This window comes from Citrus clementina, unplaced genomic scaffold, assembly GCF_000493195.1.
Source record: "Citrus clementina cultivar Clemenules unplaced genomic scaffold, Citrus_clementina_v1.0 scaffold_9, whole genome shotgun sequence".
NCBI lineage: Eukaryota > Viridiplantae > Streptophyta > Magnoliopsida > Sapindales > Rutaceae > Citrus > Citrus x clementina.
The window spans coordinates 11,268,245-11,286,784 of NW_006261964.1; the positions used below are offsets into that span (position 1 = coordinate 11,268,245).

Sequence of the window (18,540 nt, forward strand, 5' to 3'; positions counted from 1 at the left end):
TTACAATAGAGTTCAATACTTCAGTTGAAGGAGAAATTTCGAGAGAGGAACGAGAGAGATTGAGAGATCTAGGGTTCACTTTTGCTTTTTTTTTTCTATTTATATTTACGGATTTGTGGATAAAAATTAATATTAAAATAAATAATATTCGGGTTCGGGTTCCGGATTTGCGGGTTCACTTGAAACCGGATCCGGACCCAGAAATATGCGGGTTGTCAAAAACTGATTTGGATTTCGGATAAAAATTACTCTGGTGCGAGTTGAACCCGAACCGGATTTTTTGGATTCAATTCGGGTCCGATCCGGGTCTGAGTTTGGTTGCCATCCCTAGTCAAAACATTAAAAGCCAGGTATTTCCCCAACTTTGATTTTCTTAGCAGCAAAATGGGTTGCAACTTCTCTTTCTTATGGAAGAGCCTTTTATGAGGAAAAGAACTTGTGCAAGCGGGTTTATGTTGGCACATCGGAGCTGGCAAGAATATATTTGTGTATAAAGATAACCGGATTCCCAGACCGGTGTCCTTTAAACCTGTCTCCCCAAAAACCTTACCTATTGAAACCACAGTAACAGAGCTCATAAATAGTAATGGGAGCTGGAATATTCCTCTTATCTAGACTCACTTCTTGCCATTAGATGCTGAAACGATTTCTCATATTCCTCTCCCTCATCGTCCACATCCCGACCAAGTTTATTGGTTCTATGACAAAAAGGGAGTATATACTGTCAAAAGCGGGTACCAGGTAGCTTTGCGCTTGAACCATCACCCCGGTCCCTCCAGTTCATCGTCACTCCAAGCATGGTGGAAATTTCTGTCGTCTCTTTCTCTCCCACCCAAAATAAAGGGTTTTTATGTGGCGCGCTTTACTGGATACCCTTCCAACTCTATGTAATTTATTTAAAAGGAAGGTGCTCCTACCTATCCAAGATGTAACAGAGTGCCGGAGGATAACTTCCATACTTTGGTGGGATGTAAATCAATTAAAAAGGTATGGCGCTTATCAATTTTTGCACACTTTGTCCCTACCTCTCAAAGCATCAACTTCTTTGGAGGAAACTTTGTTCAATCCTTGGCCACTTCCATGTCCAAAGAGACCTTCGAGTCCTTTGTGGTTTTGGCGTGGAAACTTTGGAGGAACATAAACTTATTCCTATATAATGACGAGGAGAATGATACTTTGTGCACCTTGGCTAGGGCTGAATCTGTCATCAAGAACTACAAACTATCGCAACAATCTCTTGTGGCAGTGGCTTCTACAAACTCAAATCATCAGGTTGAAAGTAATTGGTATAAACTCAATATTGATGCATCCATTAAATTTTTTGAAGGTATTGGTAGCCTTGGGGCCTATTGTCAGAAACACAAGAGGAGAAGTTATGGCAGCAGCTGTATATACAAGGCCTTTTTCTGGGGATGTGGAGTTTGCGAAGCGGAAGCTGTTTTTCAGGGGCATAAGCTAGCATGGGACTCAGGCTTATTTTCTTTTATTGTCGAACTCGATTCACTTCATGACTTAATAGATCTCCCATTATGGTCAAACATGTACCAAGATCTTGTAACATGGTGGCTTACATGCTAGCCAAGCTGGCTTTCTCTTCTCCAGATGAGACCATCTGGATTGAAGACTGTCCAGCAGAAATTGCTAATCTCTTTTAATGTTTTCTATGTTTCAATTAAATTTGTTTCCTTTTTAAAAAAAACTCCATCTTCGTCGTAGAAGAACCCGACAACGAATAACAAATAACCAGCTGCCAATAAGAAAGAGCCACGCGTCGAGGTGCAGGCTAACGAAACATACCACAACGCAACTCGCCACCAGCAACAGCAAGCGCAACTCTTAACTTTAACTCAAAAAAAAAAAAAAACCCAAAACATCATCCCAACTCAAGTGTGTCTCAACTCTCCCAAACCACAACTAATCTGTCCACGTTAAATATAATATAAACAAATAAAATAATAAAACCCAAAAAACAAATTAAAAAAAAAGCTCAAAACTCAAAAGCCTTAGCCTTTCACCTTCTTTATAAACAGATACTCTCATAATCACATTCTCTCTCTTTTCTTCTTCTTCTTGTTTCTTTGCGGCGGCTCTCTTGCCCTCCCAGTTTGGATTCGGATCTTGATTCGGGTTATCGGGTCCTTTTCTTCTTCAATAGAATTATAATTATTATTGTTGTTATTATTAATTCGATCTGAATTTGTCCCCCCCCCCCACCCCCCCCAAAAAAAAAAAGAACGCCAGCGCCATGGTCGTCGCGGCAGCAGCTCAGCAACAACATCAACAACAGCAGCAAGTGTCGACGGCATCAGCAACAGCCGAAGAAGAAGCCTTAAAGAGAAACACTGATTGCGTTTACTTTCTTGCTTCTCCTTTAACCTGCAAAAAGGTCCCTCTTTTTTTTTTCTCTCTCTCTCTCTCTTTAGGGTTTTTTCTTTTAGGATCAAAATTTGATAGCATGATTATGAGATCTTGCCTTTAATTGTTTTTCTAATTAGGTTTTTCGGATTCACTATTATTTTAATAATTAAATTCTGCCTCCGTGATGTCAATTCAGTTTCAGTAAGATTGTGGATATTGTTAGGGTTTCTTGCAAAGCTGTGAATTGTGACCGACAGAGACTGATTTGAGTTGCTTTAATTGTGAATCTAATGTTACAAATGTATTGGCAAAATATTGTTGCTGTGTTGATTCCACCAGTCCCAATTGTGTTGGGGAAAGATAAGTTATCTTTCTAGACATTTTCATTAATGTTGTGCGAAAGTGTCCAAAATGGTAGCTTGTTTGGTTCACATAGTGATCTCCTTGTCAACACTTCTTTGCATGACACGGGTTTATCAGTTTGTAAAAAAATGATTAATGAAGTTGATATATCCTGACATTAGAAATAAATGCTTAATATATTCTTAATGAGTTATTGATGTGTTACTTGTTGTCAAGATGCTTTTTGTCCCTTGATGTTGTGTTGCTGCTAGTTGTTTGGTTAACTAGTTGTAATGGTTGTTGAATTGTGTCATTGATACCTTTGATTTTGTTTGTAATGTCAACAGGGGAGTGAATGCGAGTATCGACACAGTGAATATGCCAGGGTTAACCCGAGGGACTGTTATTTCTGGTTGAATGGTAATTGTTTGAATCCCAAGTGTGGGTTCCGTCACCCGGTAAGTTTTTACGTTTTTACTATCCTAATCATTTTGTATTATAAGAATATCGGATAGATTCTGGAAGTGAGTGGAATCTAGTTGATTTTGAAACCATTGGACAATAAAGTCAGCAGTTCTTTTGGATTTATTTATGTGGTTTCCATTTATCTCTGCTACATCATTGACGTGGAATTTTGATGTCATCTTTTTCAGCCCCTTGATGGCCTAATAGGAACCCAAATGGCAGTCTCTACTGGATCTTATTTTCCTTCATCACACTCAGCAACTATGCCTGCTGCACATGCCTCAAACAACTCGGGTAAACAAGCAGTCCCATGCATTTTCTTTCAAAAGGGGCTTTGCATAAAAGGTGACAAATGTGCTTTTCTGCACGGACCAAATACTGCTGTTAATAAAGCCCCACAGCCTACAGCAGCTGCCCCAGCTAATGAACCTCCAACTTTGAAAAAGGCTTCTGGTGTCCTTCAAAAGTGCACTCAAGAGCAGAAGGTTCCACCAGCAAATGTACCAAAGGCAGTTGTAGTACGTCCTGAAGCTAATAAGCATACTCATAAAGCTGAAACTTCTTTCCCACGAAATGCTGCTGGCAATGAAAGAAATGCACCACCTCCTTCTGGGACAGACGATGAATTTCCTCGATATAAAGCTACAAACGTTCCTCCTGTCATCAATGGTAACTCCTTGATCTGCTCTAATCGTTTGCATCAGGCTCATGCACTGGATGATCAAAGTTTCCAGCATGGTAAGGATGCTGATGAGTTTTTGAGGGAGTCCTCTCCTGGATTTGATGTTCTTGTTGATGATGAGCTCAGAGATTCTGATTATTATCATGATGAAGATCAATATGGCAGAACAAGAGGGCATGAAGGAAGGGACTTGAACTCAGTGAATGAATATGATATTGGCCGCTCTGTTGATTACACTTCATTGACTGAAATGGGAAGAGAAACATTTCGTGATCCACGAGAATATGACATTGGCTCGTATGACCATATCAGTATGCAGGGGCAGTATGCTTGGGAACAGCACATGGCTGCATCAGATAGAGTGTTAGTGGGTGATTCATCTAATCAGGAAAGGAGGAGTTACTCGAAGTCTGAAACTCATAATCAAATTAATGAATCAGATTTGCGATATCGTTTGTCAAAGCATCGGAGGGCTAATGGGTTGAGATCAGTCGTCAGCCCCGATTATGCCCCTGACAACCAATTAGAAGAGCAATCTCACCGTATTTCTACTCGAAGAGACTCACGGCATTTAGCTTCCCAGGAGAGCTCCCTTAGTAGTCGCCTCCATGGCAGAATAAAGCCTCCAAGGAGATCTCTAGTCAGTGGTAGTGATTTACGGTCAGAAAGGGATCTGGAAAGGGGAAGGAATTGGGGCTCTGTGTCACCTGGTAGGCCTCAGACATCGCACCAGGGGAGGCTTCGTGACAGAATAAAAGGGACACTAGAGGATGATTACAGTGGAGGAAGAAACTTCAGGGGCCCCAGGATGATGAGAAGAGAGATGATGGATGACAGAGATGCTGATTTTGCTGGTCCTAAAAGCCTTTCTGAGCTAAAAGGTAAAAAGAATGCAGAGAGTAAGGAGCAGCAATCTCTTCGAAAGAGGAAAAGCTTAGAGGATCATCGACAACCTGAAGGTGGCCTTTCGTTCGACGGTCCAATGCCCTTAAGCGAGATTCTGAAAAGAAAAAGAGGAGCTGGAGGAGCAACATCAGCTTCCACTGAAAAATCTTCTGCCAATATGGAAGTCGAGAATCAAAAAGAAAGCCAGGGAAGCTTGGTTGGCAGCTCCAATAATACTGCAGCACAAAGTGCTGTTTCAACTGTATCCAAGGAAGTATCCAACTATAAGGAAGCTGGTGCTGTCAAAGAAACCGAAGGTAAAAATGAAGCAACCCATGACAAGTCTTCTCAACTGCCAAATGCAAGTGAGGTTGAGGCTGAAGATGGGATGATTGCAGAAGAAGGGATTGAAGATCATGATCTTGAAGCGGATGATCTGAGGGATGGAGAGTATGAATATGAGCAGGGCGATGAAGGGGATTATAATTATGAAGAAGGTGAAAATGCAGAGGGCGAAGAAGAATACTTGGAAGATGAAGATGGAGATGACTTTGCTAAGAAGATTGGAGTCATGTTCTCTTGAAAAGTATGAGTACAGAGACAACTTGTCTGTATTTATTTTTTGCTGTAACCGTGGGCAAGTTCTTTCTGATTAAGCTCAGGCTCCACTGGTTTTGCTGTTATGGAGTAGGGAAATATTTAAATTTTTGCTCTTGTATCAATTGAAACTTTTTCAGTGTACTTAAAACTAATTGAATCAGGATTTTTCTTTGCTTTGTTGCATTTTGCTTTGGAATTGGCTGGGCCACTACCATACCAGTTCAATTTTGGTTGCTTGGTACTTGACTGTAACACTAGAGTCTTAGACACGTGATAACAAAGATTATATTCTTGGTTTTGGCCACAGGATTTGTGCCATATTGTAATTAGTTAACCCTTTGCAATGATTAAATCTGTTATGCTGCATGTGTGTGGTTTCTTGTTACTTAAACATGGTTGGGAACTAATTGTTTATACAGAAAATTAAAAGCTTGAGTTAAATTATAGTCTATTTAGCGAGAACTGAAAATTGAGTATAAATTTGGCTTGATGAGGAGTAAATTCACATGACAAATTCTTGAGAAATTGGTACATTGAATGGTAATTTAGCTTAACTGTAAACATTATATTATAATAAATATTAAAAAAAAAAACTAGTGTCACATTGTTGTATTCAATGTCACTAGATGATAACATTTTATCAGAACGTAAAACTTATTATTTAAATTATCGTATTTTTCATATATTGCTTTTGTTATAAAAATTAACATAATTGCTATAATTTTAATTGGGTGTGACTGATCATCGGACGGTGCTTATGTTATTGGGCATAAGGGAATAAAACATTATTAATTAACTTAATTGCTATAATTTCTTACGAGCTACTAGATGTCTAAGATTTGAAAAATCCACTGCTGACATGAGGGCCGAGGGGAGAGCTTTTAGTTTTCGATGCATTTAAAACGATATAAATATTACACATGTTCAAACTAATTTATAAATAGAATTTCATAAGTAAATTTTGTCAATAGAATTATAATTAAATTAACTTCTTAAAAATATTTTTAGCCGTGTTTCACAGTATTAATTTCTTAATAATAAAAATAATTAAAAAAAAGGGGAAAAAAAATTAAAAGCACTGCTGCTCCACCCAATATGAATGCCATTTCCACTTCGCTAAATTACAGTCAAAAGTGAAAAACTCAAAAACCTTTAATACGCTCATAAACCCTAATCTATGGTTATGCTTGTGCATTCAACAAAGCCCCAGCAATGCAAATGCAAAAGCAAATTCAATCACATCTTCTCTGAACAATGAAACTAATTGAAGCTGCTTTGAGTTTCTTCTCCAAAATGCTATTTTCTTTTCGCCGTCTCCTCTTCATCAAACGTAGAATCATCATCCCTCACACTCACAGAGTGAGCCCTCTCCTTTCTTTAAACCCTAGTCATTTCTCTTTCAATCAATCTTGTCCTTTGATTTGGTTCACTGGTTTTCTCTATATTATCAGATACCCTTTTGTCTCCAAAGCAAATCCCCACAATTATTTTCAACACATTAGTAGAGATTCTTTGTGTAAAATCATTCAAAAAGACCAATGGGACGACCCTCAAATCGTTCGTTTGTTTGACTCTTCATTGGCCCCCATTTGGGTTTCGAGGGTTTTGATTCAATTCAAACAAGACCCGAGATTAGCTTTGAAATTCTTTAAATGGGCAAAAACCCGAACTGGGTTTTGCCACACTACTGAGTCGTATTGCATTTTGGTTCACATTTTGTTTTATGCGAGGATGTACTTAGATGCTAATAATACTCTTAAAGAATTGATTTTGTCTATCAGGTCAAGGAAACTGCCGGGTTTTGATGCTTTTGATGCTTTGTGGTTGACAAGAAATGTATGCGTTTTTGCATCTGGTGTGTTTGATGCTTTGTTTAGTAACTTAGTTGACTTGGGACTGCTTGAGGAAGCTAACGACTGTTTTTCTAGGATGAAGAGGTTTAGGGTTTTGCCAAAAGCGCGGTCTTGTAATGCGCTTTTGCATAGGCTTTCCAAGTCAGGGAAGGGGAACTTGTCGATCAAGTTTTTCAGGGATATGGTTGGGGCAGGGATTGCCCCATCTGTGTTTACTTTTAATATAATGATAGATTATATGTGCAAAGAAGGTGATATGGATACTGCTAGAAGCTTTTTTCACAACATGAAACAAAGAGGGTTGATGCCGGATATTGTTACATACAATACTCTTATCGATGGTTACGGGAAGATTGGGTTGTTGGATGAATCACTATGTATATTTGAAGAAATGAAGGATGCAGGTTGCAAGCCTGATGTAATAACATACAATGCTTTAATTAATTGTTTCTGTAAATTTGAGAGAATGCATCGGGCTTTTGAGTTTTTCAGAGAGATGAGGAATAATGAGTTGAAACCAAATGTTGTAACTTATAGCACATTAATTGATGCTTTATGCAAAGAGGGGATGATCCAACAGGCAATTAAATTTTTTGTTGACATGAGAAGAGTAGGTCTTAAACCTAACGAATTCACATTTACTTCTTTGATTGATGCGAAATGCAAAATAGGTAATCTTGATGAAGCTTTGAAGCTGGCTAATGAGATGTTGCAAGAGGCTGACACTGAGTTGAACATTGTTACATGTACAAGTATACTGGATGGTCTTTGTGAAGCAGGGAAGATGAAGAAAGCAGAGGAACTATTTAGGGAAATGTTAAAAGCAGGAATAACTCCTAACCAGCAAGTTTATACTGCCCTTATTCATGGTTATGTTAAGGCCAAGAATTTAGAGACTGCCATGGAACTTTACAAAGAAATGAAGGGAAAAAACATTAAAGCAGACTTGCCACTATATGGGACCATCATTTGGGGTCTGTGCATCGAAAGTAAATTTGAAGACTCTAAGCTTTTGTTAAGTGAGATGAAGGAGAATGGTCTAACTGCAAATACTGTCATATGCACAACGCTTATGGATGCTTATTTTAAGGCTGGAGAACCTTCGGAGGCCCTCAGTCTGCTAGATGAAATGTTGGACTCGAGAATTGAGGTTACAGTTGTGACATTTTGTGTATTAATTGATGGTTTGTGCAAAAGTGGACTGGTCCGAGAAGCAATTGATTATTTTGGTAGGTTGCCAGATTTTGGTTTGCGTCCGAATGTTGCTGTATATACAGCCCTGATTGATGGTCTTTGTAAGAAAAATTGCATTGAAAGAGCCAGAAATTTGTTTGATGAAATGCTCAAGAGAGATATGATTCCTGATACAACTGCGTACACCGCTCTGATAGATGGATACTTGAAGCATGAAAGTTTTAAGGAAGCTTTGAATTTGAAAAATAGAATGACTGAAGTTGGTGTGGATCTTGATCTGAATGCCTACACTTCCTTAGTTTGGGGGCTTTCTCGATGCGGTCATCTGCAGGAAGCAAGAGTGTTATTTCATGAGATGATTGGCAGGGGGATCCTTCCTGATGAGATTCTATGTATCTCTCTATTAAAGAAGCATTATGAGCGAGGAAATATGGATGAAGCAATTGAATTGCAAAATGAAATGATGGGAAGGGGTCTGTTGTCTGGCTCTAAGAATTATGCTCTTCCTATAGTACAAACTTGAGAGTATACAAAATGTTATTCGTCTGTAATTTGTTGAGGCTTTACTTTGAGCCAAAAGTAAGGAACCGGTCGCCTTTTCCTGATCAAGAATATATCTTTTGGCACATATTAGAAAGTACCTTTTTGATATCCTGATTCAAACTGCTGGAGGGTAATGCTTTTATCAGAATACACAAATTCTAGTGACTGTCAGCACAAAAATTGCATTATGCTTCTGTAGTTTGAAAGTCCTAACCTCCAAGGTGAGTTCAATTTCATTTTCTCTGGTTTCTGATTATGATAGGTCAGCTGCAAATTCTTAATGAACTTAAAGAACTAGCAACTTTAATAAGGGGAAAAGAAGCATTTTTAACATTCATGCTCAAAACTTGTGAATAATGGTTTGTTTTTATAATTTTTGATGCAGGACCTCTCTAGGACTTCATTGAATAACACAGGTTGGTGGTTTTTGGTTGGAAAAGTTGGATTTGAACCACGAGTTCTAATTCAAATCAAACCAACAGGTGAAAGTCTGTCACACTCCAATGCAAAAGCTTTTACGTTGATCTGGATCGTTCTTTAACCCCTTCAAGGAGCAAGGTATCTTTCTGTTGCTTGCACATTTTACTCATTAAATGCATGACAGCATGTTTTTTGGTTTTCTTTTTCTTATTAGCTAGCAATCAAATAGAGTAATGATACAGCCACAAAGTCTTTTGTAGAAATATGATTAGTTGAATGAAAATATCACATGGTTGATGTTATGCCACATTAGTTTGTACAAGAGTTTGTGACTATAATATTACTCACTCAAATAACTTATAATTGTGTTAATTGCTTCATTTGCTAATCGACAAAAGCAGCTTCTTCATTGCATTGATTTTTCTGTGCCTATCTTGCTATTTTTGTTCCTATATTACATCTGTAGTGAGCTACTGACTTATGCTGGCTTTCAATAATCTAGCGGTTAGGTCTGGTTCCCAGCTATTTGTGTGTTGCGTGTGTGTTGTTAAACTATTCACCATTTCCAGAGAAGAGAACTTGGTGATTACAATAATGTAATAGCATCTCTAACTGTGAACTTGACTGTTTCTGCAGCTGTCTTATATTGACCGATGCTTTTTAAGTAATGCTGGATAAAGATTATCTCAAAACCCCTCTTGTTTTCGCAATGGTAACTCTCTTTTACAACATATGTTATGCTGGGAAATTTGACTCTGGAAAAATAGAGAATACAAATGTTGAAATATTCATGTTCAGGATACTATCAAGATGAGATATTGACTGAACTTCCTCGTGTTTTGGCAGGTTTTTCGTTCTAAAGCTGGCATAGAACTCTTGTAAATGGGCTGGAACAGTGAAAGTTAAAGCTTTAGTGATGACAAGAAAGGATGTACAAGCATAGAGAAAGCACCAATGATGAGATATTGAGATGGGATATGAAGACATTGATTCATCACTCTTGCCCTTGGCTTTGTGTAAACAAATATAGTTATTACACCTGTGCTTTAGTCCTGCATTTCTCTCTCTAGGTAGTCTGATTTCTGAATAAAGGGTGATAGATTTGCTTCCAATTGAGGTGACCAATCATATGAATTCAAAATGCCATTTATGTGCATGCATCATATAGTTATGTATCAAATTATTGCCTAGTGAAAATTTATGGTCATCCGAAACACGTACTGAATGAAACCTTATCGTGATAATCACGAGGTAATTGCAATAGAAATCCCGTAATACTTTTAAAATTTATGGTCAGCACTATGTTTTTTTTTATATATTTACATTTAACTATCATAAAATTTTGATATATACTTTACACCACTTTTATTTTTAAGTTTGTATCAATCTATAACTTTGACACTATAAAATGATTACTTTATTCTTAAATGAATTAAAAGATCATTTTATTTTACAAAATTTTAAAAAATAAAAAATTAAATTATAAGAATATCCTTAAATTTAATAAAATAAATAAATCTTGAATCAATATGTTAATTTTTATAGATATAATCTCATTTAAAAATTATTGTGTTTTTTTTTTGTAATCATTTAATTTGAATAGAAAGTTTCTTAATATTAATTATAGGGAAGTTTACAATAATTATTGGGAGCTTTTCTCTTCATGTTAATTTTTGTAAATTTTTATATAATTAATTTAATTACAAAAAATAAATGAAATTATAATTACAAAAAATTTTAACTACAAGATGTTATTTTTTATAATTTTAATTTCAACGAGATATAATTTTACTTGAAACATTTTCACTATTGTTTTCAACTGATTTTGGAGTAAGAAAAGCCAAACCAATCTAGAACAATAAATTTGTTATTTTTGGGGGAGACGGGGTACCTCACTAATTTGTTGTGTGCGGTGTGGTGTATCTAAAATTCGGAGGAGGTGAGAAGGAGAGAGGGAGTGGTAACGATGGTGGAAGGTCAGAAACAAGAGAGGTGTCCTTTAAAATGAGCTTCACGCCTGCAAAATAGTGAAATAAAGGTTAGAGATGAAGCCGGGGTACCCCGGCGTTCAAACTCCGACGCTCAAGTTAGCAAACTCAGGCTTTTCTGGCAAACAGAGCTGGGTAGCCCTCTGTAAATTAGGGTTTAAGGTTGAAGAAAACCTCTTTTTTCGGAGTGTGAGTGTTTTTAGGTGAGTGAGAGCCTCCCTTGAGAATGAAACCTAGGCGCCTTTATATATGGAGTACCTCGGCTGCCACGTGGCGTACCCTTTTTGGCTAACGTCCTTTTACCGTTTTTATGATTTTTGGGCCGTTATGTGCATGTTCGCAGCGTATCTCATCCTTTGGAAACATGGCGTGCGCTGGAGAGTGGTCCAGGGTACCTCTGCAGTAGCTGTCGGGTAGGCGGTTGGGGACCACTGTCCTTGGGACAGTGTCCTTCATTTTGGCAGAGGTGGCAGGCGGCTGTCCCTCCTTTTAGCACATCGTTTTTTATTCCTAATTCTGACAAAATCGAATAATATCTTTTAGGAGGCGGAGACGTTTCTCATGACGGATATTTTTGGAGGATTCTCTTGCATCCGTTCTGCCATGTACCTCGAGTTACGTGGGGTACCCCTATTTGTGTGGGGTACCTCATATTATATGGGGTACCTCTAATTGTGCAGGGTACCTCTATTTGTACGAGATACCTCAAATCACGCCGGGCACCTCGGATTGTGCGGGGTACCTCAGATTGTGCTGGCATTTCCTATTTTTTCCTTAAACAACTATAAACACATATTCAACGAGATATGATGCTAAAGAAAAAAATTAATTAAACAACCTATATTGCAACACATTTTCAGTTTTCACATATAAGGAAAAATAATGAAAAAATAGAAAATAGAACATTATAATATGAGAAAGATATCTAAATTCTTATAGAAAATGTAAAATCTAAAATCCAACAACATTCACATACCTGGGGGCAGCTACTTTGCATCAGGGGTTTGGTACCCAAGTCATTTGTCTTGTAGCAGAGTGACCGTTAGATTTAATCTAATGGCTGAAGAAGAGACACAGCACGGTAGCTAGTAACCTGACAAAAAGGTAATGGCCCGTTAACCTGTAGGGGATCCGCTTTTTGACAAAAAATAAACAACTGTAATGGGTTCGGTTATTTTTACAAACCTCCCATGAGGTTTCACCTAATATCAGTTTAATAGAAAGTATCTCTGTATTTTTACATCCCTCCCCTGCACTTAGTATAAAGTTATGTATATCATCAGTACACAAGGCTAAAATCGTAAAACCTCATTTAAAATTCAAAAAAACTAAAAAAGTTTACTGTACTAGTATGGGTAATCGCGAAAATGAGAGTAGCATCACTTAAATAATGACTATTCTTTACTTTGGAATCCTGTGGGATCCATTGTTAATTAATGGAATCTCAAAAACTCAACTTCTGGTAGATTGATGCTGATAAAGATGATCCCTACTGGTTTTGCTCTCAAAACTTGATATATTAGGAAATAGTAAGAGTTTTGGACACAATTTTAAGAAATAATAAAAGGAAACAAATAAAGTGGAAGAAGAGGAAAATATTTACATTTACATGGAAAAACACCTGCCATCATTCACCTTGATTATATCCGATAGGCAGGCTATGAAAGAAAGAGTAGGAGGCTAAAGAATAGACACGATGCGAGAAAATTTTACAGGATTAATAAAGATTGATGATTTGATCTGCAAACAAGTAGTCATGCCACCATATCATCAGCCTAGGATTGCAGCCTACTCTAATTCTTCTTCATTCATGTCAAAACCTCTGGATTCTTAGCGGAGGTTCGTTTCAGAAACTCATACGTAGTAATCATAGTTGTTGCAGATATAGACATGGATGCCCACCTTGGACCCAACCCTCTGTAACAAGCCATCCAACCACCTTCTTTAACCAAGCTCTTCACTGCCTGCCCAACAGTCGGTCCCCGCTTTCCATTCTCATCCCCATCCAAAACCTACAACCTCGTTTTAATCGTATAAGTGGCATCGTAATCAAAGCCGATAAACCACCAGCCATGGCTGCACTCACTCCCTGAAACGCCATCACAGTTTTTGAATCTGGCCTAATCATCATCATATCACCCTCACGGTCACCATATTTCCTGCGCAAGAAACACCCAACTCCACCCCAAACAAGCCTTTGAGCAACGGAATAAGACGGCCACCAAACTGCATTTGATGGTGCATTTGTCAAGATTGAAATCCCGAAACCCCTATACAATCCTCTAACCCCATCATTTCTAACAATCTTCCTAAACATATCAACCCCATTTACGTATCTAGCATCGGCCCCATTAGCCACCATAAGCCTCTGAGTCACAACATTAACTAGGGTCCAGACAAGCTGAGCAACCATGGCAGCACTCAATCCACCAACAGCACTAGCGACCGCCGCAGTAAACCCTAAGTCACTAACAGCAAAGCTGCCAACTTTACTCTTTGTCACCTTAAGCGCCGCTATGTAAACCGCCCTAGCAGGGATTGTGCCCATCAGTGAAGTCCCGAATCCCCTGTACAAAGCCCTGAAACCCTCGTGTCTCGCCACTGAAACACCAATTTCACACAAGAAAAACTTCCATTTGTCTAACATTTGCCACTCTATATCAGCCTGTATATCGAGTTCCTGACCCGATACCGAAACTGATTCTTCCTCTTCCACCGCTCTCATGTTCATCTTTCAAGATCTAAATTTTTCGAGCTTCTCAAATCACCCATTAAAAAAAAAAGATAGCAATATTTACAGTATCCAGTATTTATAATACATGATTCATCTATTTTTTTTTCCTTTTGGCATATGCTTTGGATGAAGACATATGGGATCTTAACACTTCATAATATCCTCCGGCGATCGGAAAACTCGCCGGAAAGTTGGGATCTCACTGTAGAAGAAAGGCATTAATTTAGTAATTTACAATACAAGAAAGAAAGTAAAATATGCAGGGGATGGAGGCAGAGAGAGGGACTAATAGGTGGAGTTTTAGGTTCAGTTGGCTCTGTGAGGATTGTACAAATGTCAGCCGTTGATTTGCGGGGGTGGATGGATGACTTTTGACGGGCAGGATGTGGTTTTGTTGGTGAGGTGGTACAGTGGATTTGAGTTTTTGTTGGATGAAAGAAGACTGTCAGTCTTGGAAGGGTATTTTCGTCCTCTTGTTAATCCACTAACGGTCAGCTGACGGAAATATTAACTGCAGGGGAGGGATGTAAAAATACAAAAATTCTTTCTATTAAACTGATATTAGGTGAAACCTCAGGGGAGATATGTAAAAATAACCCGTAATGAGTTGGAAGTGGTTAAGTATCGCGCAAATAAAGGAAAAAGGGTGCATGCAAGTAATGGTTAAAAGCAAGACATTTTGGAAGCGTGCAAGTATGGGCTGGGGTAAGGTGGATTTGAAATTTTCGAAAATAGGGACAAATTTTAGGAAGTGGATTTAGGGTCAGGTATTGCATTACGTACTTGGGGGAAAAGGGGGAAATATCAAATTTAATCATGAAAGTAGCGTGACATTAATTTACAGTAAAGTGACCGTATAATTAGTTTTTTGTGGAAAATTTGTGCATGAGTAAAGTAAATGAAAACTAGATTGGAAAAAAAATGTGAAGCAAAAATATGTACCGGGTAATAATAATAATAATAATAATAATAATAATAATAATAATAAAAGATAATAATAATAATTATAAATAAATAAATATTGATCAACGAAAAATGACAGTCTAAATTGAGGTGAAGTATAAGTTAAAAGAGGAAGAAAACTAAGAGAAAACTATCTTGGACTTGATGAACCAAACACTCTATCGCAGATTTTCTCATCAACAGTTTGTCGCAAAATGAGTGTTTTGTGCAAGGAATCCAGCTGGCACTTAGATGAATTATAACATACAAGTTGCTAAGTTGCTAAGTAAGGCTATATATTATTATTATTATTATTATTATTATTTAAAAAAATAACGATGATAATGACGATGATAATTAGCGTAATAATAATAACAATAAAATTAAAAATAGTAAATCACCAACCAAGAAATAGAGGCTTAATTAAGATGAAGGATAAGGTTAAAAAGAAAAAAAGAAAGATAAAAATATAATGGACTATTGTGTATGGTAATTGACATTAAAATATAAAATTAAACAAAATTTATTTATAAAAAATTATGAAAAATGTTAAAACATAGTTGAAAATTAAGATTACAGGCAGTTTGAGATGAAGGATAAGGTTAAAAAGAAAAAAAGAAAGATAAAAATATAATGGACTATTGTGTATGGCGATTGACATTAAAATATAAAATTAAACAAAATTTATTTATAAAAAATTATGAAAAATATTAAAACACAGTTGAAAATTAAGATTACAGGCAGTTTGAGATGAAGGATAAGGTTAAAAAGAAAAAAAGAAAGATAAAAATATAATGGACTATTGTGTATGGTAATTGACATTAAAATATAAAATTAAACAAAATTTATTTATAAAAAATTATGAAAAATATTAAAACACAGTTAAAAATTAAGATTACAGGCAGTTTGAGAGAAATTGAGAAGAAGAGAGATGGCCAAAAACAAATTGAGGCTCTATTGATAGAAAAATAATTTTATAATGTAGTAATTTGCGGTCCATTATAAAATTCATGCATATTTTCCTCACAACCATTAGACAGAGAGCGAACGGCTGGTATTTTTTTAAGTCAACAGTACCCATGGCATAATTTGAAGCGTCTGATACGGTCAAAGAATGGTTGAGATTTGCGGGGTTAATATGTGGAATGGGTTGATCGGAATACAAAGATTCGAATACTACAACTTGTTTCACCAACCATTGTCACTTGGGACAATCGTGGCCATTGAATCATGAACAATTGAGATTGAGTCAAAACTGCCAGCTATCCCAGGCAATCATATCTATTGTAAGCTCATGTAATCATAAAATCAGTTCCAGTCAACAGAAAAGGTCAATCTTTTTTACGGAAGCACAATTATAAGCCAGTCTTAATTAATATTAAGGTTTTCAAATATGTTGAATAAAACATTGACATATGTTTATCTGTTTGGAGACTTGAAAAATGTGAAATTAATATTTTACATTATAGACAAAAAAATACACGTAATTAAATATAGTTAAGACATAATAAATAAATCATAATATATTACATAAAAACAAATATAAATTATCAAGTAAGCACAAAATAAAAGGATTATCGGTGGGTAAATACACAATTGTTAATATTAAAAACTGTGCACAATTAATTATTGTCCACTTTGTGGCTTAATGGTTTTAAAAATCATCATGCACTGTAATTGACTTGCATTTTTTTTTTCATGCATGGTTAGTATTGGATGTTGTGGGGCATTATCTTGTAACTCAAGGTTTTTAAAGTGGTTATGTAAGTTGATGGCATAAGGTATTGCATTGAAGAAAATACTTGATATTAATTAATGAATTTGTGTGTTAGCTAAATTTTCGGTTTCAATACCCAAGTGAATTAATGAAACTTATATTGAATAGTAAAGCTGTGTTGTTAGCCTCTTCTATGTTGATAAATAAATAAGTTCTAACATTAATCCAATAATTATAGACTGTATTAAAAAATTAAACAGGTATATGTCCTCCCTTACGGTGCCTTACTCTCTAGTCTCTCTCATAAATTGACTTACGGTTTAACTCTCTCTCTGCCCCCCAAATCCTACCAGACAAGAGCCAATTTGCGTTTTTTTTTTCATAAGTTTTATAAACAGAAATCTCAATAGCAAAACCTGGAAATTGTTCAGTGGAGTTCTTTAGAGATGTAATATTCCCTACTTGGGAAAAACCTAATAAAATAAATATTAAAGACTTTCAGGAACAAAGGATTACATATTTTTTCTTTGGATCCTTCTTCTGTAATGCCATACTCATCTCTTGGAGTTATTTTGTTACTGTGATTTTGGCTGAGATGAATAGTTTTTTATAGAAAAATATTAATGGTCATACTTTCATTAGTACTTTGCTGTAGCTCAGGCATTACTTTGCTCAAAGAAGATTAAGGGTCTGTAAACATTCTACCAATAACTTAAAAGTTATTACTAACAGCAATGGTAGTTGATAAGATAATTGCACAGAGCAATAGGTCAAGAATCATACCGTAACAAAGAAGAGATAAAGGAAAACCTTTGTTTTCAAGAGTGAAGATGATGGCTTTTATTTGCCTTAAGAAACCAAATGATTTAATAGTAAATAATGTGAAATTTTGTGTGTACCTATCAACACAATAATAAGAACCAAAACCTTAGAGATCAAAATCCATCATGAAAATCAGGTAGAATACTCTGCAAAAGCAAGGACACCAAACTGAGATTTTTTTCTTCAGCTCATGTGGGACTGGCCCAAATATTCATTTTCCTATTGGTCAGGTTGCTATCTTGGCTGATGATTTTCTTTTTCCTAAATAAAAACCATAGCAGTGCAGCATTGTCATCAAATTTGACAACACTTCAATCATAACAACAGCCCAACAGCTTTCACAATCTTGCATTTCTTCACTTTAACATTAGGCATAACTTCTTTTACCGATACAACAATTGTGTCCCCTAATCTTGCCACTTTCTTCCCTTTCAGAAGTTGCATGCACATCATCATTTTCATCCTGAATTGTCCACAACTTTTAAGACGGTCCTCATTTGAATGGAAGTGCTTTGTCCCTGCAAAATTGCAAACCGAATGTTAAGGTCACATATAAGAGTCAATTTATCTAAATTTAACGCAAATAAAAAAAAAACTACATATTTTTCATCTAATTTCCAGCAATCTGAAGCTCAGCATCAAGAATAAAATAAGGCAAATACAAATCAATATCTGAATTTAATTTCCAGCAATATGAAGTTGAGCATCGAGAATTAAAAAATGCAAATAAAAAGCAAGCTACCCTATTCATACCCTATGCAAGTAAGCCATTACTAACGGCACAAAAGCCTCATCTCTTTAAGCTTCTTCAAATGAATCAGTACAATGGCATAAAACTCACTAAGTTAAGTGTTCTTGTTTCCAGACACAAAACTGAACTGACTTGCCCAGTACACTACAAACTTGAGGACAGATACTCTCAACACAAATTCACACAATGGCAGCTGAATCTTCACAAATTCATAATCCTAGAGAACCAAATTTGGAATTAATGA

The 18,540-nt window shown here is 36.4% G+C and overlaps 2 protein-coding genes and 1 pseudogene across 2 annotated transcripts; 2 read left to right on the plus strand and 1 right to left on the minus strand.

The window, feature by feature from the left end:
* The first annotated feature begins 1,950 nt into the window (after window positions 1-1,950).
* On the plus strand, window positions 1,951-5,636 carry LOC18033524 (zinc finger CCCH domain-containing protein 17). The gene is made up of 3 exons (XM_006420611.2): window positions 1,951-2,386; window positions 3,048-3,158; window positions 3,354-5,636. The coding sequence occupies exons 1-3, from the start codon at window positions 2,246-2,248 to the stop codon at window positions 5,313-5,315; spliced, it is 2,214 nt and encodes a 737-aa protein (XP_006420674.1). The 5' UTR covers window positions 1,951-2,245; the 3' UTR covers window positions 5,316-5,636.
* Window positions 5,637-6,441: 805 nt separating this feature from the next.
* LOC18032290 (putative pentatricopeptide repeat-containing protein At2g02150) lies at window positions 6,442-10,454 on the plus strand. Its single transcript, XM_024187613.1, has 4 exons — window positions 6,442-9,143; window positions 9,308-9,480; window positions 9,979-10,054; window positions 10,189-10,454. The coding sequence occupies exon 1, from the start codon at window positions 6,587-6,589 to the stop codon at window positions 8,900-8,902; it is 2,316 nt and encodes a 771-aa protein (XP_024043381.1). The 5' UTR covers window positions 6,442-6,586; the 3' UTR covers window positions 8,903-9,143; window positions 9,308-9,480; window positions 9,979-10,054; window positions 10,189-10,454.
* Window positions 10,455-12,892: 2,438 nt separating this feature from the next.
* On the minus strand, window positions 12,893-14,389 carry LOC18032362 (annotated as a pseudogene).
* Window positions 14,390-18,540: the final 4,151 nt, after the last annotated feature.

Coding starts and splice junctions, on each gene's coding strand:
- LOC18032290 (XM_024187613.1), top strand. CDS start 6,587: ATGAAACTAATTGAAGCTGCTTTGAGTTTCTTCTCCAAAATGCTATTT.
- LOC18033524 (XM_006420611.2), top strand. CDS start 2,246: ATGGTCGTCGCGGCAGCAGCTCAGCAACAACATCAACAACAGCAGCAA. Junction 2,387..3,047: donor CTCCTTTAACCTGCAAAAAG/GTCCCTCTTTTT, acceptor TAATGTCAACAG/GGGAGTGAATGCGAGTATCG. Junction 3,159..3,353: donor AGTGTGGGTTCCGTCACCCG/GTAAGTTTTTAC, acceptor CATCTTTTTCAG/CCCCTTGATGGCCTAATAGG.